Source organism: Sinohyriopsis cumingii, chromosome 9 (genome assembly GCF_028554795.1).
Source record: "Sinohyriopsis cumingii isolate HCF-2022 chromosome 9, ASM2855479v2, whole genome shotgun sequence".
Lineage (NCBI taxonomy): Eukaryota > Metazoa > Mollusca > Bivalvia > Unionida > Unionidae > Sinohyriopsis > Sinohyriopsis cumingii.
Window position 1 is genome coordinate 43,510,757 of NC_142969.1, and position 27,031 is coordinate 43,537,787.

General features: G+C 36.2%; 1 protein-coding gene across 1 annotated transcript in view; it reads right to left on the reverse strand.

The window, feature by feature from the left end:
* LOC149791646 (macrophage mannose receptor 1-like) overlaps positions 1 to 27,031 on the reverse strand; it is a 114,807-nt gene that overhangs the window by 67,283 nt on the left and 20,493 nt on the right. The window contains exons 4-11 of the mRNA XM_089970199.1: positions 15,172 to 15,290; positions 14,423 to 14,519; positions 12,454 to 12,580; positions 11,692 to 11,771; positions 8,535 to 8,653; positions 6,777 to 6,906; positions 5,455 to 5,537; positions 3,323 to 3,445 (exon numbers count right to left, since the gene is read on the reverse strand). Coding sequence (XP_089826325.1) covers positions 3,323 to 3,445; positions 5,455 to 5,537; positions 6,777 to 6,906; positions 8,535 to 8,653; positions 11,692 to 11,771; positions 12,454 to 12,580; positions 14,423 to 14,519; positions 15,172 to 15,290 — 878 coding nt within the window. The remainder of the gene's footprint in view (positions 1 to 3,322; positions 3,446 to 5,454; positions 5,538 to 6,776; positions 6,907 to 8,534; positions 8,654 to 11,691; positions 11,772 to 12,453; positions 12,581 to 14,422; positions 14,520 to 15,171; positions 15,291 to 27,031) is intronic.

Sequence of the window (27,031 nt, forward strand, 5' to 3'; positions counted from 1 at the left end):
ATCAGCATCTAAAAATGTTCATCTGAATCAGTATGTAAATATGTCAGTCTGAACCAGTATCTAAATACGTCAGTCTGAATCAGTAACTAAATATCTCAATCTGAATCAGTATCTAAATATGTCAGTCTAAATCAATATTTAAATATGTAAATCTGAATCAGTATCTAAATACGCCAATCTAAAACAGTATCTAATTACGTCAATCTGAATCAGTATCTAAATAATCATTCTGAAAAAGTATCTAAAATACGTCACTCTGAATCAGTATCTAAATAAGTCAGTCTGAATCAGCATCTAAATATGTCAGTCTGAATCAGTATCTAATACGTCAATCTGAATCAGTATCTGAATATGTCAATCTGAATCAGTATCTAAATAAGTCAGTCTGATTCAGTATCTAAATATGTCAGTCTGAATCAGTATCTAATACGTCAATCTGAATCAGTATCTAAATAAGTCAATCTGAACCAGTATATAATACGTCAATCTGAATCATTATCTAAATACGTCAGTCTGAAGCAGCATCTAAATATGTCAATATGAATCAGTATCTAAATAAGTCAGTCTGAATCAGTATCTAATAAGTCACTCTGAATCAATATCTAAATATGTCAGTCTGAATCAGTATCTAAATACGTCAATCTGAATCAGTATCTTAATATGTCAATCCAAATTAGTATCAAAATATATCAATCTTAATCAGTATCTAAATAAGTCAGTCTGAATCAGTATCTAAATATGTGAATCTGAATCAACACCTCAGTACATCACTCTGAATCAGTATCTAAATATGTCTATCTGAATCAGTATATAAATACGTCAATCTGAATCAGTATAGTAATATGTCAATCCAAAATGGTATCAAAATATGTCAGTCTGAATCAGTATCTAAATACGTCGATCTGAAGCAGTATCTAAATATGTTAATCTGAATCAGTATTTAAATACTTCAATCTGAATCAGTATCTAAATACGTCAATCTGAATCAGTATCTTAATATGTCATTCCAAAATATTATCTAAATATGTCAGTCTGAATCAGTATCTAAATGCATCAATCTGAATCAGTATCTAATATATTATTCTGAATCAGTATAAAAAATCAATCTGAATCAGTATCTAAATATGTTAATCTGAATCAGTATCTAAATATGTTAATCTGAATCAGTAGCTAAATATGTTAATCTGAATCAGTATTTAAATATGTCAGTCTGAATCAGTATCTAAATACGTCAATCTCAAACAGTATCTAAATACGTCAATCTGAATCAGTATCTTAATACGTCAATCTGAATCAGTGTCTAAATACACCAATCTAAAACAGTATCAAATTTCGTCAGTCTGAATCAGTATCTAAATATGTTAATCTGAATCAGTATTTAAATACGTCAATGTGAATTAGTATCTAAATACATCAATCTGAAACAGTATCTAAATACGTCAATCTGAATCAGTATTTTAATATGTCAGTCTGAATCAGTATCTAAATACGTCACTCTGACAAAGTATCTAAAAATACGTCAATCTGAATCAGTATTCATATAAGTCAATCTGAATCATTATCTAAATATGTCAATCTGGATCAGTATCTAAATATGTCAATCTGAATTAGTATGTTAATATGTCAGTCTGAATTAGTATCTTAATATGTCAATCTAAAATAGTTTCTAAATATATTAATCTGAATCAGTATCTTAATATGTCAATCTAAACAGCATCTAAATATGTTAATCTGAATCCTTATCTTAATACGTCAATCTGAAACAGTATCTAAATACGTCAATCTGAAACAATATCTAAAAATACGTTAATCTGAATCAGTATTCAAATAAGTCAGTCTGAATCAGTATCTAAATATGTCAATCTGAATCAGTATCTGAATATGTCAGTCTGAATCAGTATCTTAATATGTCAATGCAAAATAGTATCTAAATATGTCAATCTGAATCAGTATCTAAATATGTTAATCTGAATCAGTATCTAAATACATCAATCTGAATCAGTATCTTAATATGTCAATCTAAAACAGTATCTAAATATGTCAATCTAAAATAGTATCTAAATACGTCAATCTGAGTAATTATCGAGTAGTAACAGGAGTGCACATTCAGAAGCAGGATGTGTACTATTTCTATTTATTTTAAACAAATATTTGGTAGAATAAAGAGAGGAAAATATCACACCTCTAGAATCTGAATTTCATGATTATTGGTTGCATGTTTTCAGACCAGCCTGAAAGGTGATAGGTCTGGTCTATTTACCACCTCACTGGATACGTTTTTCAAGGTTCCACTGGTTGTGAGGAAGATAAAGTGTCTGTAAAGTCTGTTTTGGAGTAATGAATACTTATATACCTATGTCTTTTGGCTATATGGATGTAGAAATGAAAATCTATTTTGAACCGTTTGTTTCTAATCATACAGTACATACAAAAAAAGACATTTTGCATCTGTTCTCTAGCGTTGTAAGGTTCAGATTGCCCAGCATCGACTGCAATACTGTAGTTGTTACATATATATATATATATATATATATATATATATATATATATATATATATATATATATATATATATATATATATATATATATATAATTTTTCTAATTTGTAATTTGCGCTTTAGACCACTCGGCCACTCGGGGCCCCAGTAGTCCCTGGTGGTCACCTCTTAAATACAGTAGTCCATCGTGTTCCATGATTTTGTAGAATATACAGGTAGTGAAATTGGTAAGTTAATGTCTGGTTTGGTGATCTGACCATTTTCATGGAAAGGGTTAACAGATGCATGATTGCAATTCACTGGGACTGGGTCTTTCTCAAGGAAGGAGGTAAATATGTATCAAAGACTTGGGACTATTTTATCGGTTGTCAGGACCTGATGCTTCATCTTGGTGTGGCTTTGATAAATACTTAGCAACACAGTCGGTGGTGGTAACAATATCATTTACTGAAGATTCTATGCAGCTTCTGGTGTAAGTTTATCCAAATGGTTAAGTTGGAAAGGTATTGTTTTTTATAAAAACTATTGAAACGGTTTATGAAGTATATTGGTTTTGTTTGTAGTTAATTATATTTTAGTGACCTAATTTCTATGGTGCTTGATTTGTGCTGCTTTTTTATTATTGGATAGGGTGTTCTGAACTTCGCATATTGCTTTCGGGAAGGAATTTTGACTGGCTTTCTTCTGAATTGTGTTTGAGGAATTTTAGTCTAGATTTTTTGCAATTTATATTCATGGACAAAACATTAACATGAAAATTTAAGATTTAATTGTCTATTTTCATCTGCCAGACAATTGCAAGACTAAGGGAAACTAAACTTACCTGTGAAAATTGTCACACAGTCCTGTACACCTGGAGTATTAGTAACGTTAGGTACAAAATACTTTTTGCCCTGTGACAAAGCGCCGATTGGAGTAAACCATAGTCCGTTACCCCGACCATTATCTGGAATTAAAAAAAATTGAGAAGTCTAAGCTGATTATTAGAACATTCATAGGAATAGGTCGAGTTCGAATGGCTATTTTTAAATTAAACTTTTTTTGTCAGAATGATGTGTAATTCTACCAAATATTAAAGAACCATCTCCATACAAATTACTCTTCCACTCGAGAAAAAAGTTACAATGGACGTTTCAATACCACATAGAACTGACCTATATTTGATTGTACCTTTGGAATGAAAGTGTTGGCACATAAAAGTATCGGTGAAAACTATCAAATCTTTTAAATTTGCTAAATTATATTTGCGCATGGTTAATTAAGTATGCCTTTTCCATTTTCTGAAAAAGTACATTACTAACTAAAGGAAAGGTAACTACAGACCTTGACAGTGCTAGCGTTCAATTATTTTGAACATGTAAATGAAATTTGGTTAAAATATGAAGTGTGCCGTATACAGGTTAGCCATTGTTACTGTTACAAGTCACTGCGGGAAATATATTGCAAAACACTGAGTAATACTTCGGTAATATTGTACAGTCACTTTTTCATCCCTGATATAAATGAAAAGCTTTTAAAATGATAATCAGTACCAATCGTACTCATAATACCTTACAAAAAATTACATTATTACATTATTTTGATGATTTGTAAGGTTGGCAAATAATTTAGTTTCCATTGCATAGGCCATTACCTGCTAAAAATCATTGTTCTAACTGACATTGGAATTTATTTACCTTTTCAAAAAATAGTAAGTTTTCATGTTACGAAAGGTTCTGATTTTCATCTTTAACTTGGCGACGTAAGTTATTCATCTTTATTGTCATCGTCAGTGTTTTCCTTTTTCCAGTCATTTTAATCATTTTAGTATCTATCTATTGTAACGATCTTAAAGGCTTACTTTCGAAACTTTTGTTTTGCAATTTCATGTAGTTTACAATTAAAATTTCATAGAGTTATTTTGCCTTTATGTTTTTAAAGCGCAAACAATTTGTATGAAAATTGAATATCGTTTAATAAAACAATTGCTTTTAAATATCATATAATAAAAAATATACTTAAGATATTTGTGTATATAAGGATTTATGAACTCTACCAGTTAGGTGAATATCATTTATGGGGCTGATAAACTTTGTATCATCGTCATCCAAAGTAGGTAATTCTATAATCGTGACATGCTTTAATAGTAAACAGTTGTAAAGTAGGCAAAATTATTTCCAGAATAGAGCAGTGGCACGTCAAAAGTTGTTACAGAGATGCTCAAACTGTATGTGTTTAACAAAATAAAGTGTCTAATGAGATGATACTAGTTTGTCAACAAAAGGCGGCTAAGTGAGATCGTTACTTGGTTGTCGACAAATGGCAGCTAAGTGAGAGCATTACTAGTTTGTCAACAAATGGTGGCTAAGTGAGATCGTTACTTGGTTGTCGAGAAATGGCGGCTAAGTGAGATCATTACTTGGTTGTCGAGAAATGGCGGCTAGGTGAGATCGTTACTTGGTTGTCGACAAATGGCAGCTAAGTGAGATCGTTACTAGTTTGTCGAGAAATGGCGGCTAAGTGAGATCGTTATTTGGTTGTCGAGAAATGGCGGCTAAGTGAGATCATTACTTGATCGTCGAGAAATGACGGCTAAGTGAGATCGTTACTTGGTTGTCGACAACTGGCAGCTAAGTGAGATCGTTACCAGTTTGTCGACAAATGGCAGCTAAGTGAGATCATTATTAGTTTGTCGATAACTGGAGTCAAAGTGAGAGTAGATTTGAAACAATATATGGCTAAATGAAATTGTTTCTAGTTTTGAGACAAAAATACAGCTAAGTGTGACCGTTACTAGGTTAGAGACAAAATAAGATTGTTATTAGTTTTGAGACAAAAGAGAGGTAAGTGAGATTATTACTAGTTTTGAGACAAAATATGACTAAGTGAGATTGATACTAGTTCTGAAGTATATCATTTCAAGCCAGTAGTTGCCCTTAAAATGAAAGTCTCAAATAGCATAATATATGCTTTTACCTGTTAAACCAATCCAGATAGAATCAATTCCATCCTGACGGAGGGCTTGTAAGTTTGAGGCAACAAACAATTGCTCAGAGTCACTGAAAAAAAAATTCTGTGTTTGCACGAATATCACAAGGTTTATAAGAGAATATAAAATAGACTTAAAGGTGGAGCTTTTTTTTATAGCAATAACTCCACATAGTCATACAATAAAATCGAAAATTCGTCTAACTCATCATAACTGGCGACTACTGCAAAAGTGTATACATTTTCGATGAAATATATTCTGAATTCCAGGCTGCCCCAACAATGCACTGTAAAACTTGTTTCATTCTCCTTTGTGCCAGCTGTCTTGCTATAAAAAGATGATTGCCATACAAATAACAGACTTTATGACTAAAAAAAATCCATAACATTTGTTACGACTCTAGGTCTTAAATTAACTAACAGAAAGAAGTGACACCAACAAATTTGTTACAATCAACAAGCAATTTATTTCTCTACAATGCAAATAAAAAAATCAAGAAACACAGTACTGTAAGCTAAATTACCAATAATCCTAAATGTGTTATCACAAGTCCAAAAGTATAAAATATTCAGAATGTATTCCAATAGTCTTGAATGTCCTGATGTACAAACCTGATACAATCCAGAATGTCTTCGAATTGGTTCACAATAAATCCAAAATAATGTGGTAATCCAAAGTCAGTGAGTATTTAGTAATTCCAATGAACAATTTAAATAAATATTTCCTCTCAAATGATATCTGCACGCAGATGTAAACTCTGATAACAAAAGGATTATACAGACTGATCTTAAAAACATGAATGCATTATTTGTTTATCAAGTCCCTATCTATACACATTTTCACTGGATAGATATGAATGATTCTAATGGAAAAATCCAATCAAATTGTAAACAGCTCTCTTTCTCGAATATTCTAAGCTCATAAACAATCTACTTATAACCTACAACCATGGACAAAAAGTAGCCATACAAACATTCTGTTTACATTATCTAACTTAGAATCAACGACAATAATTACGCAAACAAGTTATATAAGCAACACATTGTGCCCTTCCTACAAGAATAAGAAAAATGACGGAACACTGCACACTATTCCTTTAATGTCTTAACGAAACAGGTTGCTACGAGAAATTTCCATATTTATTATTACCAACTATTTATCGTAAATCCTCGGCCACAATTTTTCATAGTTTGACTCGTTCTATTACCCAAACTCTCGCTCTAGTATGTCAGTATTTTGATCGTGAAATCTTTATTTATCTAATCCATAAAACCGAAATATACACAAAACATTAGACAGCAATGCTAACCTTTGAGTTGTGACCAGTGATGCGCCTTGGCCTGCGCAGAAATCGGCGGCCTGTCTCCATGGAAGCTGGCGGCCGTTATTGATTTCATAGCACGTGCTCTGATGCTGAAGCCATCCTAGAGCGCAAACACCTATTGCAGATAGGGAAGGATGTAAGAGATCAATGTATAATCAAGCCACATACATCTATTGGAAATGGGGAAGGAAGTAAGAGATGACTTCATAATCAAACCACATACATCTACTGGAAATGGGGAAGGAAGCAAGATATGACTGCATAATCAAACCACATGCATCTATTGGAAACGGGGAAGGAAGTAAGAGATGACTTCATAATCAAACCACATACATCTATTGGAAATGGGGAAGGAAGTAAGAGATGACTGCATAATCAAACCACATACATCTATTGGAAATGGGGAAGGAAGTAAGATATGACTACATAATCAAGCCACATACATCTATTGGAATGGGGAAAGACTAAAGACATGACTGCATAATCAAGCCACATACATCTATTGGAAATGGGGGAGGAAGTAACATATGACTGCATAATCAAACCACATACATCTATTGGAAATGGGGGAGGAAGTAAGATATGACTACATAATCAAGCCACATACATCTGTTGGAATGGGGAAAGACTAAAGACATGACTGCATAATCAAACCACATACATCTATTGGAAATGGGGAAGGAAGTAAGATATGACTACATAATCAAGCCACATACATCTACTGGAATAGGGGAAATACTAAAGACATGACTGCATAATCAAGCGACATACATCTATTGGAAATGGGAAAAGATTAAAGACATGACTGCATAATCAAGCCACATACATCTATTGGAAATGGGGGAAGACTAAAGACATGACTGCATAATCAAGCGACATACATCTATTAGAAATGGGGAAGGTGGTAAGAGATGACTGTGTAATCAAATCACATACATCTGTTGGAAACAGGGAAAGGTTAAAGACATTACTGCATAATCAAGCCACTTACATCTGTTAGAAATAGATGAAGAAAGAGATGAGTGTATAATCAATCCACAATACGACCATTTTTAATTATAGACCAGCCATTTAATAGGTTACAGGGTGCAGGGGAGAGTAGGGGGTAGAGGCTGGGACTTTCTTTCAAGCCGGCTTATTTCATCTTTTCTTGACATCATTTTATCAATTAATATTATGGATATTACGATTTTCGTTTGCCAAAAATCAGAGCAAGAATATTTCATCAAACTATCTGAATGATGGAAAGTTTCTTTTATAAATGGTCTCTTCCTGGACAATTAAATGGCTGGTCCCTTAAGTCTTGCAGCCATGTTAGATAGTGAAAAGGCATCTTCCTAACATCTAATACATGTTTCCTTAAATTGGTTTTAATTTGCATGTACTCTTCCCCAATCGATACATTTTAGAATGTAATATTTTGCGTTGATTTGTATCCATTTGAAGAATGATTAACACCTGGAACTATCCATCTGGATGAAATAGTATGCCATGGATGCAGTTTTGTCAAATGAATCTTCCATTTATGTTAACTTTGGTGCAAATATTTGTATTGGACCCAATATTTACAAACATATAAATGTAACAAATCACAATCGTAATGACTTCACATGTAATTAACACCCCTAATGAAATACAAACACAAGCATATGCTAATAGATAATAATGACTTAATGATGTTCGGGATTTGAGAATCGATGTGAAACGCAGGGTTCCTGTAGACCCAAAGATAATATGGCTAACCTTCTGTCTTTTGACAGACAAAAGTGGCCCTTGAGGCACAATCTGTCGCCTGCCATATGTTAGGTGGGACTCTGGTGGTGTTTGCTGCTATACAGGTATGGTTCCGAGTCTGATCATTCCTACAAAGAAATGTATACATTATCTGACCATTTTGTAAATACAGGCTAAACGTTTTACACAGCATCTTCGTGGCCATTTTCGAGCTTTGTTAGTGCAAGAGCACATATAGCAATGGCTATATTTGTTCTTTTGCTGTTTGACTATACCCGACAACTTGCTCTAAAAAGATAAATAAATTACAAAATAAATGAAATATAAACAACTGAAACAACAACGACAACAACTACTCCAATTTAATTTGGTGGACGTCACATATCTTCGTCTAGTCACATAAATCAACACCTGAAACTGTACCGATACTGATAAATAAATTTGAGGTCGACCAAGATATATTACTTCACCGTCTCCAGTATGTATTTGGCATTCATGATATAGCCTTACTGTAGTTCAAGTCCTACTTGGTCAACAGGACACAAATTATATCTGCAAATGGAATACACTCCAGCCCAGTTGATCTATGTTGTGGTGTTCCACAGGGGTCTGTTCTTGGACCTGTTCTCTTCATTCTGTACACTCAGTCGCTCTCAAGTGTCATAGATCATCATCCAGTGTCTCACCAGTTGTACGCTGATGACACCCAAATATACAAATCTAGCCACCCAACTGAAGTTGATGCTACCATCCAAGGTGTAGAGAGGTGTATTTCCGATGTGAAATCATGGATGACATGTAACAAGCTGCAGATGAATGATGATAAAACTGAGGCCATTCTGATCACAACACAAAGACTTTCTCATTCACATCCTTTACCTCAAACAATAAATATCAGCAACAGCAACATTAAATTCACACAATCAGTATGAAACTTAGGTGTTACTCTGGAAAGTACTCTCACATTGCACCAACATATCATGAAAATATGCAAGGCTGCATATCTTGAGCTGAGACGTATCAGCTCAGTTCGCAAATATTTTTCAGTTGATGCCACTAAACCACTTGTGTATTCATTAGTACTTTGAAGACTGGACTATTGTAATTCAATTCTGTCTGGTTCATCTCAATATCTACTCCAAAAACTTCAAAAAGTTCAAAACACAGCTGCTCGGATCATACTTAGAGTACCACGACCAGAGCACACCTCCCCGCTGCTCTGTACCCTACACTGGCTATCCATTCGATCCAGAATCAAACACAAAATTTGTTCTCTGTGCTACGTTTCACTGTCGGACTCTAGTACAATATACCTATCCGACCTCACCCATGTGTACACACCAGCAAGATACTTACGCTCCACTTCTGACAATCGTATACTCATTATTCACACTATGAAAACAAAGTCATATGGACAGCGTTCTTTTGCATACCAGGGCCCAGCAATGTGGAATGAATTGCCCATTGAACTTAGACACAAAGACACAGCGATCACATTCAAGGGGGCTCTCAAAACTCACTTATTTCGACTGCAAGAACAAACTTAAAGACATAATAATGTTTCCTACCTTAAATATTCTCAGCATGTTTTTTTAAAAATGTTTTCTATTTCATGGTGTTGGTTTTTGTAATCATATCATTATATGTTTTTTATCTTATAATTGTTGTCTAATATTGTAAAGCGCTTAGAGCTTCTAAAGATTAGGTGCTATACAAAGTCCTCATTATTATTATTATTATTATTTATCAGATTATTCTTTGACAATTAACATAAAACTAAAGCCCTATGGAAACTTTGCAAATCCAAAGGAAAATGTCTCAATTTGTTTATATTCCGCAACGAATGTTGTCGGGGATTACATTATTAACCTTTCCCGACTGTCTGTTTGTCACACGTATGTTACGTATGTGTTCGGTCCTGTCCGTCCATCACACATAGGTTACGTCTTGTATTCCGTACGTTTCTCTCGGTTAAGCTTTGCATTCTCGTCAAATCTGTGGGTATAACTGGTCGCAATGACATGCAACGTTAGTGTGGAAAGGTTTTGGTGAGTACCTTAGCAAGGTTAGATCACTTCATACTTCATTGACTTTGGTTATGTTTTCCATCTCTGTCAGTTTCGCATACTAGTCTGACTAAATGGTTGAACAAGGCAAAGTTGCCTGGATAATTATGCTCTTTGAACACATACATAGTTAAAACTTTTTACTTCATTAAACTGTATAGTTCAGAAACAGATTTTTAACTTGAAAATAGTGTCTGTCAGGAAAAGTATCCGAATATGTTAAACTTATGATGTGATTCACAAAACTATTGAATACAGTAGCACATTATATTTTTCATATATAACTTAACAATATGCACGTTGAACACACATCGCTACATGTACATAAAATGTTTAGAGTCACACATATGTAACAAGAAAAATAAATGTTACAAATTCTGAAATATACCATCCATATTTTCTATTTATAGACTGAACTTTGAGGTTAATATTTGGGGCTAGTTTAATGTCAGTGTTAGGGCTAGTTTAATATCACTGTTTTGTTGCTTGTTTAATGTCAAGATTTGATGCTAGTTTAATGTCAATGTTTGGGACTATTTACTGTCAATGTTTGGGTCTAGCTTAATTTCAAGGTTTGGGGCTAGTTTAATGTCACTGTTTGGGGCTAGGTTATTGTCAATGTTGGGTAGTTTAATGACAACGTTTAGGGCTAGTTTAATGTCATTGTTTGGGGTAAGTTGAATGTCAATGTTTTGGAGCAAGTCTAATGTCATTGTTTAGTGCTAGGTGAACGTCTATGCTTGAGGATAGTTGAATGACAATGTTTGGAGATGGCTGAATGTCAATGTTTAGGGTTAATTTAATGGCAAAGTTTAGGGCTATTTAATGTTTAATGTCAAGTTTTGGTGCTAGTTTAATATCAAGATCTGAGGCTAGTTTATTGTCAATGTTTGGGATTAGAGTAATGTTAAGTTTTAGGGCTAGTTTAATGTCAATGGTTGGGGCTAATTTAATGTCAGTGTTTGAGGTTAGTTAATTTCAAGGTTTGGGACTAGTTTAATATCACTGTTTGGGGCTAGGTTATTAAAAATATTTGGGGCCAGGTTAATGGCAATGTTTGAGGCTAGTAATGGTAAAATGGTTGTAAGGATGGTTCTTACTCCTGAAAGTCCATTACACCGTACTGAGCTTCACTGAACAAAGAACCATCCTGCCACGTCCACGAATATCCACCTTGGGCCTGAAATTCCAAGGAAATTATAAAATAAATTCATGATTAGTTATTTTTTATTTATTGTGCATATATGTCGCTATATTATTACTTTGTTCTGTGTTGCAATATACATAGTTTTACAAGAAATTAAAATGAACTTCACATTGGACAGGTAGACACCATACATTACGCTTTAACTACCACACACTGAAGTGAACTCTTTCATTCATTTGAATATTTTCAAAGTTAACTTTTAAAAAAAGAAGAAAAGAAAATAAAGACTACTACATGTTCTGTTCATTATCAGAAAGCATGACGCTTTTTGCACAATTACTGACTTCACAGAATAGTTGAATGTCAGCTAGATTTTTCTTAAAATGGGACCATTGAAAATTGTGTAGTTTCTCAGTCTAATTAATATGACACTGTCCTTGAAGAATTTGTGTACCTTCTTGGAATACTATCTGCATGGAAGTATGGGACAAAGTCTAACTATTTATTTTCTGTGTTTTTTTAAAGCCCAAAGCTGATTCTCTGACAAACTCATTACTCCACAAGCTATGTCCGCTAGTAGCTTCAGTTTTGATTTCCTCTAAAGTTTACTATCACAAGGCATGGGTGTGAAATACACTAAACTGATGTTTTATGTTTTAACAAATAGATAAGACGATTTTGGTATGTATGTATGTTTGATACTAATTATGGCTACCTGTACGTATGTGTGCAGGCCAATCCAAATATCAGTCTTTCTGGACTCCAGGTAGTTCAGTAATATGGTCTCCTGCTGAACGTTTTTCGCAGATATGAGCATAGCATTATATTGGTTACATTCTCCTCTACGAAGAAAAGAAACATGGCTTGATGATTTATATCATATTTTCCTTTACGAAGGCATACAATATGTTGATGTACGTAAAAATAAAATTAAGAAACCTACAATATACGCTTTATCAAAACAAATAGAAGGATGGCCAGGGAATGCGCACTATTGACCCTGTTAATAACGCTATCACACACACACACACACACACACACACATTCATTGCCATACAACATAAATTTGATTCAGGATCGGGGAGGGGGGGGGGATAACGAAGGAAAATGAGAATGTGGCACACCAAAATTTAGGGAGTTAGACCGAGCGCAAACCGAATATAAATTATATTGATAATTAAAACAAAACGTTTCAATCCACACTTTCCAGGAAAATAAGAGTAAATTTATATTGGTCAGAAATTATACTGTAAGACAGATTCAGTTGTGTATTAGCCCAACTTGGAAACGATTTGTCATGTTGCGCTCTTGATTCCATCGAACCGCAACTGGCTTCAGAAGATGATAGAAGCAAAGTTCTGAAATAAATGTATGCCTTTGCTTTTACTAACATTTTTTTAATGTGATTTTCAAAATGTATTCAAACTATACCATTTCCAGGCATTGAACCAGCAACAATACAACTGTAATTATTAATTTTTTTTATTTCGTAATACTACAAAGTTCTGTGGAAAATGACTTAAATGACAACTCAAAATGACGTCGACACAATGAAATCACACGTTTTGTGCCCCACTCCCCGCAGTGGGTAAACGTTCCTTGGAAGGGTATCTCTATGACAACCAAAACGCCTAAGTTTAATGATAAAATGTTACTTGGAGAGAACGTGCTCTTTGCTGATTGCATCACACTCAACAGAGACTGTATTTCCTAAGATCATTTCTCTACAATGGTTTTAATGCAGAATGTGAAGATCGTTACCGGATACGTAAGAGACGAAAACACCAGGAATTCCTTTTCCTTTGGTACACATGGCTGATGCCATTACAATGAAGCACACGACAGACGTCACAATGTACCGATGATGGCACAATGGAACGCATCTAAGCTGCCGTACAAAATATGGCTTTGTATCTCTCATTTTCCAAAAGTATGATTTTAATCTATGATTAAAGAAGCGAGTTAGGATACAGACAATAGGCTCGTGTAGTAATACCCGCAGCTGATTGACTACTATTGAGGTGATCCAGGGGTTAAACAAGGCCTTATGACCTTAAAGAGTATGAGCTGTAAGGAGAGTGGTTTTGTACATGTAGGGTCATTTGTTTATTCTACATCACTGGGAAGCTGTTTGGTCTAATGTAATTATTTTAGGTCGTGCACATTATGACGCCATACTCTCGATGGCGTTAACACTTTCTCGACCATTGACGTCAAAACATAAGTTTTATGTCAATATATGTAGGATAACCTTGGTTTTGACGTTGTTACGCAGTATGATATATGCAATTTCTCCTTGCAGATACAGCCTGGATAGGCTGAGAATACGAAGGCAATCAATATTTCATTGCAACTATCTCAGAACACTCATGTTCATAACTTTTGATTTCTTTGCTATGCTTCAATTTTTGGTTCGTGATACAAACAACCATATATATATATATATATATATATATATATATATATATATATATATATATATATATATATATATGATAATGAATCAGTTCGATATTACATCTCAATATTTGTCTTTGGTATTACATCCCACTATCTGTATTTCATCTCGATATTTGGATATTTGCCTTTGGTATTACATACCGATATTTGCCGTTGATATTACATCACGATATTTGCCTTTGATATTACCGGATATTTTCCTTTGGTAGGACATAACCACTCACCTGGCATCGTCCCATGTGCGGAGGGTACTGAAGTATTTGTAGCACATGCCATTAATATTCTCCCAGCCGTAGTCCGTATCACACAGAAGCGGAGAAGCTTACGGAAAAAAAAAATTCAAAGGTACAGTAAAAACTGTATAATCATTTTAAATTAATATAATTGGTTTAAATAAAACAATATTTTTGCATGCTGTGGTAAATTTCTTCCGTCCTGTAGATTTACATGTGGTGGTAAATTTCTAGGCATTCAATTTTGGGAAGTCCATTCATCGGATGTTTAGACCAATCTAAACTGATAAAGAAATCTGCTTATTTTTTAAATAAAAAATGTTGTTTGAGGGCACAAGTTTGACAAAAATTTAAATCCACGTTATTTGAAGACACAAACTTACGGAAATTTAAATGCGTTTGTAGTGAAAAACAAAGTTCACCCCATAACTGTACATTATTTTACTATTTAAGGTGTGTGTGTGTGTGTGACTCCATCAGAAGGAGCGATGCAGACATATACAGTTGACATGATTACGCTGCATAATTTTGAAAGAAAAATGCTTGTAAATCTCAAAAACACATTAGTAGAAAACTCCATGCTCACTGCTTAATCAGATAGAAGGTAATAGAGACAATGTATTTACATTTGACCCCAAGAGGGGCGATATTATGTCCATCAAAGAGACTAGTTAATAACCAGTAATAGACATATACTCTGATCAATTTCAAGAGCTAAGTCGTTCTGGCCATGAAATTACCTTTTGGTCTCTTGCAAGCAAAGAACTGTTGTGTTGTACAATCCTGATAACGCATTTGATCATCGAAGATCTCAATACATGTGTTCGCTGACGTCGCACCTGCCTGGGAGCTAAAGTTCCTAAAAAAATAAATCAATGGGCATACAGTAAATACTTCTGTTGATGTGCTAAAGGAAGAGACACGTAGTTCAGTTCAAAGCAGTGGACGTTTATTTTATGCATTTAGGATCAATAAAAAGTTATTTAATTAATACTTCATGTTACGAATACTTAACCTCATTAACTAGCTTAACCTCATTTTGCCTTGAAAAAGGTAAATATAATCTCTCACTACATGACTATCATCAGTGCAAAAAATGAATACTACTCAAAGTATTACCTGACCAGTCAGAAATGATAACATAAGTCTCCTCAATGAAAGAAACAAAAAGTACTAGACCAGAAAGACTAAGACGTTCATGCTCAGATGATGAACCTGGACCCAGTACGTTGGGCAGCGAAACCGTAACAGCAATGGCGTTGAAACAAATAAACAATCGGATTTTTTTTCTTCATATCTAAATGATGAATTATATATGATGTATAATTTATTTGTTAAATTCAGAACTTTAGAGGACAGTGATATAACTCTTGTGTCGGTATGAAGAGATAAGTGCCTATTTGTTTACAAATTTTCAGTTGGATAAAAAGTGGTCAATTGATGAAGAGATGAAAAGTGGTAATCTGATTTCAAACTTGAGGAAAAACACATATTTAAATACTTTAGGAAAGATGTAGGTTTACATACTGCTTTTAATGACACGAAACAAAGCAGCGGCAGGTTTGACAGCAAGATGGTAGTAACCGTGCCGAGTGAAGATTGATGTTGTTGAAGTTGGTTTATACAGTAAGTTTGCGCATGGCTAAATTTACAGGTTGAATCTAAGATCTCAGAAACTTTAGAACTTCAGAATATGTAGCGATTCAACAAAATCAGAGATAAAAATAATAGAAAACAACGTTTGATTTAAAACAACTTATTATCACTTGGTATATAAAGTTATCGTAGCAGATTAATGCATGGGAATGCATAATTTGGCATATATCTCAAATCATTAATAAGTCTAAATGTCTTGAAGAAACATTGCAAATAGTTAATGTAAGCGTATATAGTATAGGCATTCGTTCTATTTTAATATTGGCAACACTTTAAGATAATTTATATTAAATATTCTCAGGATGTTTTATATCTTTTCAAAAGACAGGCAAAGAATCGGTTTAAAGACATTTTACTACCATCGTGATGATCAACTTGCGTGCATAACTATTATTTAAGTATGAAAACAAATAAAAGTGATCGAAAACAATTTAAAATGAACTGAAATGACTGGTTAACCGAACAATCTAACAGCACATTACATAATTAAAGGAGACAAACAAATCCTACAAACAAGTGTATGAAATTCTATGACACGCATAACATGAAAATTACAACACTGGATACTAATACATTTTGACGGTGTTATTTTTGTTTCAGACTATGATGCGGCTGAAAGTTAAAAAACGCAAAAAGGAAAACAAAGCACAATGCTTTTAGATAAATCGACACACAGGGTACAAATCTGAAATGAAACCGATTGATGACGAAAATGAACCATAAATACTGAACGATTTCCTAATAAAGGAAACAATTAATTACTTTCTAGAGTACTCGAAAGAGATTAACAGGACCCAAGAGACCAAAATGTGGAAATATTTAACTCAAAATGGAATAAATTGGCTTGACGTTTTACCAATTTAATTTATGAATACCATAAGTATAATAGCATGTCAACATGACATGTGATGCACCTGGAACACAAACATATACAGTTGGTTAAACATTCAAAATATCACACTAAATTTTGTTTTGTTATAAAACGGGCTACTATCCTAACTTTAGTAAGAAAATATTTAACAACAGGTAACAAATCGTTGGTGTTCCAGCCCTTTATAAACTTAAAAATTTGAAAGGGGAATATACTGTGGACACGAATCACTAGAAACAAGATGACATACAAAATTTATTGTTAATGCAAAACAGATCAATTTTTAAAAAACGTTAATGTCCTTCACATGGGAAAACTATGATGAATAACCGGCTGAAAGTATTACAATTTCAAAATAAATGGAAGAGGCGTATTACATAGAGATTTGTTAAAGATAATTAGTTTCCAGAATGTGACAAAAATGTAGAAAAATAGGGCTTTAGAACATGAATGAGGTAAAAGATGGAAGATACGTTGATTTTTTTTACATTAAAAACCAAAAGACAAGGAAGAAACCGCGCCCAAACATCATTAAATTACATAAAAAAGAAAAGCCCCCACCCCCATAAAACTATGCAATAACGCGACTATTATGTAAGTAATATCACAGCACTTTAGCCGAAGACACTGCGGAAGAAATAAAATTGACAACATAAAAATTATGAATTGGATTCTAGTTACGGAATAAAAAGTTGAAAAATAGAGTCAAAACCACATAAAAAAATGTTCAACCTAGTCTATTAGACATTCAACAAAATAGGGCCTAATTTAAATCATGTGAAATGTTGAAGCAATCGTGGGAAAAAATATTTTAACTTATCTATCCAATTTCATTCGAAAAGGATAAAATTAAACATACAATATTTTCTGCATAAAACATTTACTACGTACGTTTATATCACATCCATCAAATATTATGTCACAAAAGTACCACATACTCTATAAAAAATGATATGTTAAGATGTTTTATTTCATATGGATGACGTTAAATATCCGGCACACATTTGACAGTGAAAGATGCAAATTATAAGCATACACTATTTTGTCGAACTTTCAATTGATGTATGGTGGTAATGAGAATTACATTATACAAACAAAATGGTACAGTTAACACTGGATGTTGTGGAGAAATATAGCGCGTATAGAAGATACTATCTTTTGCAAAATGTAACAAATTTAGCCTAGAAAAACTGATAGAGGAAATGTGAAAACGAAATGCAGAGGAAAGGTCGCGTAAAAGAAACGAGAGAGGCAACGCATAATGACACAAAAATGAAAATATGAGAGAAAAAAATTGCTGCCTGGATGTAAAATATCTTGACTCAATGGGGATACATTTAACCTAACCAACACTAGCTTTGATATGAAACAATATAATATGATCTGCAATACTTTTAACTCAATCCTTTGGAATATACTTCAAAACTTAAAATAAGGCAATTACAGATAGCATATATTAAAAGATCTTTAAAATTATAGACAACAGTTTATATTCCTCAAACTGTAAAGTAAAATTGAAATAAACGATGACGATTAGTACACAGGGGAAAAGACGAACAACTTGGCTTTGGACGGTCGTAGCACTGCGTAATATCATAATCCGTCAAAGATAACATACTGGCCATGCAAACAGACAGTAAACGGTTAAGGTATTGGAAAAATGAACAAAAGTAAAGAATCAGGTGTAATTTGCATATAAAGTAAACAAGTTCAAAATATGACAGCTAATACACATTCTATTATTACTCGTTAAGACACTGCTTAAAAAAACATCAAGGCTAATTAAGTTATTGACACGACTCTATGGTCTTAAACTAAGTAACAAAAGCAGCAAAAACCAAGTAATCCCAGTACTTTGTAATTCCAATGAATCATTTAATTAAATAAATGAATCCAGTTGAACAAACGCAACTAAATGTTTTTCCAGTGCTGATATTAATACTAGGAATTACCTGATTCTTAAATTAACACATATTTTATAGATAACGAAGTCGTCAAAAAATTAAATGACGCATATTCGTTAAAGATTAAATAGAAATTGTAAATAATAGATGTACTTTACACCGACCAATTAGGAAATACGTCTGATTGGTCTTTGAAGAACTCGTGTCATGACGTCGAATCACGTGATGTTTACTTGGATAATGACTACAACTCAACATTGAAATTTATGGATGAATTTTACGCAATTCATACAATAATCGCGCCTTCATTTAAGTGCAAATCAACAATCATATAGAACTGTATTATTTAAAAAAATATAATTTACTAAATTACCCTTACACCTATTATTATAGAAATAATACACATTATATAGATATACATAAGACTTTAGTTCTATGGCACAAAGACTATAACAACAATGAAAACATGGTAGCAAGATTATCAGCAGTGCAAATTAGCTTCAAAGGTGAAACTGGACTATTCTGTTGGTTGTGACCCCATTTAATTGTTCCCAATTGACATTGTTATAAAAACAGGTCGCGTCACTGGATACAAGAACAATTTAAAGAATGCAAGCTACTCTATCAGTTCTGATTAAATATGCAATGATTACCAGTGTAGCACAGAACAGTATTCTAATGGCTGATAAATATGTGTGATAGCCTGAAGGGAAACGCAGATGACAAAAAATGACAAAATAAGCGAACAATTATCTAAAAAGAGTTTTGATGAATGCAGTCTGTCAGATATGCAGATGCAATCAGATACCCAGATTTGCACACGACCCAGAGTAATCACGAAGTAGCGATGGTGTCCAATTTAAAATGTCAAAGACAGTTTTGAACAATAAATAAACAAACAATCAAGAATATTTGTTTTTGGAGGAACCTGCTTCTTCTGGAAACAAGGTCATTACAGAGTTCCTTAATTTTCGAGAATTCCATAATCATTGAGATCGAAATGCGTATGTTTCTTCTCAAGAAGGATGTTTTACAAATACAAATACTTCCTAGAGATCACCCGCAAAGATGTCAAGGACCAGCATGTGATTTTGGATAGATAGTTCGGTCTCGCTTTTGAACAGCTCTGATTTCCATCCCAATCGATGCCTAAATATCAATCTTCTTCGGGTAATACATTACCGGTATCTCACTAAAGAAACACTGATTGGCGACCATCCCAGACCATGATCGATCGCCCGCACTAATGGACCACATCAAAGAGAGTGGACACTCTATACAGAGGATGGTTGGGAGGCAGTCTTGAAAATGGAAAATTCCAGGCTTTTTCATTGACATCCTCGTCATTGTAGTCATCCTCTTTAAACTAAAACAACGCAACACTGACTAAAGGGTGAAATAACAACATTTGAAATCATCGTGTACAAAGAAAAAATTCTGGGTGATCAACAAGGACGTGAGCTTTTTCAGAAGCACTCTGCAAACAAGCCTCTCCAGAGCGTGCACATACCCTAAAAGATTGAGACAAAATTTCCGACAAGTGACCAAATCTCAGGTACAAGGATGTTACGGTTGCCGACGTCCTTGGAGGGATATACGCCATTATCTAGCTTGAGTCTTGGCGGTATACGTTTGCTCTTGCACCACTTGGTTTCCGTAGTGGGTGACATTGTTGTAGCCATTCGAATGAAGCCCATCCCAGTGCTTGAGAGAAATTGACTTTCGCTGTGGGCTTAAGGACCAGTACCGCTGGCGCGACGTTTACCTCCTCTGCTTTGACAATGGTAGCCAGCCTTTGGTGGATGCACTTGACCAAGAGTTTCTAGTAATTATCTTGCTCATACACGCCTCCTCCCTTAAGTTACAGACACGGTTGCAAATGGACGATGAGTATCGCTTCTTTTTAAAGTCGACAGAAAATAAAAAGAACTACTACATTGCAGAGCTGCTTGGCGAAAGACGAGAAATAGCCATAGGACCAATACTTAATAGCAATAAACCATCACAGGACCACTTCTCACTTTCAGCAAATATTTTGGGACCAGAAAAGCAAGCCTCCCATTAAGATGGACTATGGTAGCCTGCAAGCCATGGCTAATAGTGCTGCCATGGAATGTTCTCTACGACAAGATGCATAATGGGTACCTTGACTTTGTAAGCTTGAGTGCTTTTGACTACAGTTTGGTTGGCGTTTGGATAATTTTTCTGTAATGGTGAAGGTGACACGAGCAGTCCCAAAGATGGGCATACTGCATAGTTATGTTTGAAAAGCAATTCCAGATACAATCAAGCCGAAAAGACGGATTAGCGTTCCTTGCTAATTGCGATGACAAACATCCTGAGAGCATTGTGGTTGATTTTTAATGCCCTTTTCTAGAGATTATTGATGATAACGGCGGCGGCACACAGTCACATGCAAAGCTTACGAAATACAAGAACGAAAAATGGGTAAAAAGCCAATTGAAATTTCTCACCATTCCCTTTGGAAAGTTTAGCAGCAGAGGGGGCGAATCGGACATTTTGTCCAATCGTTATTTTGCTTAATTATTACTTTCTGCACTCAACGATCTAGTGTCGTCAGCGCCTGGTAAAAAAAAAAACGACGACGTCGTTGGGGGATCGTCGCGTCGTCATTTGGTTTAATTAACACCTTCTGCGCGTCGATCCCCAGCGTCGTCAGCGTCCGGTAAGCACATCGACGACCGCGTCGATGTCATCGCCCCCTCTGCTGCTATGATCTTACAAACAGAGTGATCACTAACTCCTCCTCTTGCAGATCAATTAGGTTATTTGACTGATCGGTAAGTCTGAAATTAATTCTCGTTAAAAACCGATCATGGCATCGCATATAGACCGGATTAATCGGACTCTCAATGATCAAAAATCCCGGAGGGGCTGTTGGTGAAAACGAATAAAGGATATACCCCTGTTGAGCTTGATTTGATTGCTTGGTATCCACCTGATAACTCCCTTCGATAACATCACACACTAGATTGATCGCTATCACTGATGCGATATTTACGTTGTATGGAGCAATATGCCTACCACCATCTCCGTTATCGTGTCTGAGGATAGTTGATGGGGGGGTGTCCGCGGCTGGATTCTCAGGCCATCCTAGTATGGTTCTTATTGAACTGTTATAAATATCAACCATATACCCCGGTGTGCTTATTTCAATCGTCGACGATAACGTCGGTTCATGAACCGTAATAGCGATTTTTGATTCCTTTCCTGTGATCGATTTTATCCTGCGTTGAAATTCTTTATTGATTTGCTCTATTTGGTATGACCCAGTTGGTATTGTAACCTCCTCCCAGTCTGGGGTCCCATCGGGTTTATTTGTCCGTGCAAAAACCAGCGAGTTATTAGGTTGTTGTCCGTTAAATGCGTCCGCTCGAATATTAGGCCAACTGTGATATATTCGCAATTTTGCCAGCGCTATTTCCTTCACTGGAACCGGCGACGGGAAGTTCACACTGAATTCGGGTTTCGTTGACGTTATTGATATCATATTTGTTTGTACCGGAGTGGTGTTCTCCGCGATCCGCTGAAGTAATTGAAACCCTTCGGGGTTCAGCGACATTATTATTATTCGTTGTTTTTAGTGTCTAATTTCAACAACCAGGTGGTTCCGGCTTCCAGTTGAAAATCCTCGATTTTTGACATCGCGGAGCTATACAACTGGACCATCGTGGAGAATTCAACATCGGATACGAACAAATTATCAATCGATAACGAGATCAACCCGGATAATTTCGAGTATGCGTCGGATACTATTTGATGTTTTACTGTATACTCGTTGAGTTTTTTCTGAAAACACGATGATATCTTCCTAGTGATTGCGTTGGCAACTCCAGCAACTGTTGTCATTGCGGAGACAGCGATTGGAACAGCGATCGGGGTTATCGTGGTCACCGTGGATAAAATAACACCGGCGCCAGCTACTATACCCGACACCGAGTACACGACCGCGTCGATGGCGGTTATTTTTCGGCGGTATTTTTTTATTTTTGCACGGTATTGTTCGGAAAGCGTTTTCAAGTTCGCGGAAAATTCTTTTGCGGTATCGAATCGATATTGATGTGACGTCGGTGATACCTCTGATTCAATTTCCTTGGTGGTCATTTTTATTTTAAAAGAGCTAGTGTTTTTAATTACTTAGATTCGCTACAAATTCCACATACCATGTAATGTTTGCCCTGGTTAAATTTCCATCAACGGCATAAATTGTAAACGGTTCAGTTGCGTCCTTGTCTATAATTGTTGATATTGTATTGTTAAACCCGGATGAACTCGACGATAATATATTAAACTGCATCATTGAAACCAGTGTCAATCGATAAATGCCCTTAACAGTTGCGGTGATATTTACTGTATTCTGTGTAGGAGTCCAAGCGAATGATCCATGCCGAATCGTGTATACTGTGTTGACGGTGTTCTCGTGAGGGATTTTTATTTTTTCGAGTTGCTTTGTCATTTTAGGTAGTCTGTCTTTAATCGCCGCAACATCAGTTTTAATCGTTCCTATTTCCTGTATATGCGTGTCCACATCTTTTTTGTTCGCTGCAACCCTAGTAATGAGTGTATTTATTTCCTGTATATGCGTGTCTATACTTTTTTTGTTCGCTATAACATTAATTTTGAGTACTTCTATTTCCCCTTCATGCACGTCTATACTTTTTTTGCTCGCTATAGCATTAACGTTGATTGTTTCTATTCTCTGTCCATGCGCGTCCACATTATTTATGATCGTTGTAACATTAGTAATGAGTGTATTTATTTCCCGTTCATGCACGTCTATACTCCTTTTGTTCGTTGCAACATTAGTGTTGATTGTTTTTATTTCCTGTCCATACGCAGTGATATCATTTATAGTTATTGTAATCTCATCCGGTTTGACATTTTTTTTACCAAAGAATTTATCAACGGCGTTATCGATCCTGTTAACATTTTTTCGTAACGAGGTAAATTGGCCCGACAGCGTCGTAAACTCCAAAATAGTATTTTTTATTGTTGCAAGATTCGGTTCGGTTACCGTCGGGGTTCCAAAAAAACTAGCGGTAGTGAGTTGTATATCGGTCACCGATCTATCTAACCTTGTAAAACCGTCTTGGACTAATGTTACCCTATCCGTCACCGTCGACAGATGTTCACCCGGTTTGAGTCGTCCGTCGACGGTATACAACGCGATAGTGCCCTCGCCGGCATCACGCTGTCGTGTTAAAACATCATTCAGTGACACATTACCGGATTTCAATTTACCCTGGCGGTCTTGAAATACAACTATTTCGCCCGGGTCAACACTTGTTAGATTCAACATATCAGCGATTTCATCCTCAATTAGTTTTTTTATGTCGGCGGCGGTCGTTTCCGTGGATTCTTTCAGCGCCGAAACCGGTCGCCCCCAGATATCAATCATTATTATTGTAAATGTTATTCTCTAAAATCCGTTGAGCTTCTACGACCCCACTAGTGTATTCGTTTACAACCACATGAGGTGGTTTTCGCGATGATGAAATCGCCGCAAGTACGTTCAATACTTCACGGCCGCATATCGGCGGGTCGCTTAACTGCTGTGTTGGCAGCGTGGAATAAAACACCCGGGCTGAACACGTCCGGATATACCGCATGAACTCGTTCGGCGGGGCTAACCCGTATGAATCAAAATAGACGATCGCACGCGGATCAATCGCGTACGCAACCCAATGAGTTCCCGCTCCGGAGGACCCATCGAGGTTAATTATACCGGTTTCAATATTCCTTGGTACCGCCGGTAATTGATCCCTCATAAAAACACCTCTGAAGTTTTTTATCGCTAGCGCGTTTGCGGCGTCTATTAAATCAAAATTAGACATTGGAGTCATAGACTCAGGAGTCATAGACTCCCGAGTCAATAAACGGTTCCCGGTAGTCTTAGACCCTTTCCCGAGTACCATGAATACGGGGTTCCCGGTAGTCTTAGACCCTTTCCGGCCACGGGTCGTTTTTTTTTGTAGCCTTTCCCGGTTGCCTTCTTCAATGCCATCCCCGCCGCGGTACCAACGGCTCCTAACGCCGCCGCCTTAGCCACTGCTGGTGCGGCCGCGGCAATCAACGCTGGAATCGCAGCTAACAGCGGAAATATCCCACCGGTCTTTTCCATGTTTTTAATTGCTGCGGCTGAAAAATCTATTTGAACACCCTTTTTATTCTTCATCGCATCATTGAAATGTTTTATTTGACGCGCCGTCAACGATATCTTATGATTACCACCTGCCATCTGCGACGGCTTCAGCGTTATTGTGGTCCCGCATTGTTTAGCCGACTTTGATCGTAATTTCTTGACTTGACCATCAGTCAACTCTACACTGACGACACTATACGACATTTTATTGTAAACGCGTTTTGTGCTTTCAATTACATGTTTTCCACTGGTGCATCAACGATTCTCATTCGTCCACCAACACCTTCTAGCAGCATTGATTTATCGCTGAGAATGACAGCAACCGCTCTATAATTAACACCACCCGGGGCTATACGAGCTCTGAAGTGTATATCAACGACGGATTGTCTCGTTAAATCAAGATGTTCCAGCGAAAAATAATAAATCGGATACAGGTTTTTAAAATCAAGTTGTGATATTTGCAAACCAGTGTCGACGTTTTGATCACGACCCATATACGACAGCAATCGATGATACACACGTGCGATATGGTTGTCGCCGTAATTAAGCTGTATATCCTCGGATGGTTCCTGTTGTCCGTTTATTCTCAGCGAAACATCCCTGACTCCTAATTGATCAAATATCATATGGCTGCGTTCTTGACTGCCCAATCGTTCCCTATTCTGTAGCGCTATGAATATATGACGCGGGGCTGAAACACCCTGTTTTGATGCCAGGTGCCATGTAAACGTATCGGCGACGTTATCCTCTTTAGCATCAGTTGTTACCGCTAGCCAACTCAACAACGATTTCCCTCCCTGTTCCATAAATGCTAACAATCGTGCTTCCGTGGTAACTGATGGAGTCAGCACCGGCATCCACAATGCCATTTTAGTTAAAACGACTTTACCGGCAGCGACGCCAGCAGCATGCCATATTGCATTGTTATCATCGCCCCTTCGCGTCAGCGCGATTGTATGCTTAGCCCCATAGACAACTTTTCTGACATTTCTGCAGAATCCAAATATGTGATGGAGTGGAATCGCGCATGAAAACTGTCGGCGTGGTCCTTGCAACATTCCTACTCGTGCTGCGAATCCTAGATTGTAATCATTGTTGGTGCTTTTTATAATATTGAAATTAGCGCCTGGTCTTGCTCTGCGGTCTGGATTGGCTGCTTCAGCCTGTGGGTCAACTGCGGTATCTCTTTCCGCCAGCACGTTGATGTACTGAAGATGATCAGCGTTATTAGTGGTGTCCTTTGCGAACATTATAGATGGACCCGCCGATCTTGTATAATCATCCGAGTATCTCGCTAACCCAATTATCGTCGTTGCAACATCAACCTCGCGTTCTATTGATTCAATTTCTCGCCCGTCAATAAGATATCTGGCGCTCTCAAATAACGCCATAATACCGTTGTTGACGAAGCCAACTCGAACACGATGGTCATCTGCGTATGGCGCATTATCGGCAGCATTTGTCACGAGTTCTCCCTCGATTTCGATAAACGCTTCACACGGCAGAAAATATTTACTGGTATCTTGGACTTGAAGTTCAATTCGCGATCGTAGGTCAGGTTGCGCTGCATAATAAGAATAATATTGATAATCACGGACAGAATCATCCCTGCGCACTGGGGCATCCATATCAAACGCGGGATCAGCGGTTCGCGCAAACATTCTATTATTTATCATGTTGATATTTTCAATTGCGATTTTTTCGTCGTAAATTCTTTGAATTTAAACCACTCCCCGCTATCGCGTTCATGAGCGCGTTGGTTGCCGCATCGGCGGATGGCGAAGTCGCCAACGACTGAGTCGTCGCCAACGACTCTAATTTTTCTTCCACGGCGTTATTTATTACTTTACTGACATTTGCAGGCATCACTGTCGTTGATGGCATTACCGGTGGTTTCTGTTTTTTTCTCCTGGATTTCACCAACGACATTAGTTTGTCCCGCGCGGCTGAAAGCGCCTTTCCGGCAACATCTCCAATAGCACTAATTCCCTTATCACGAATAACAT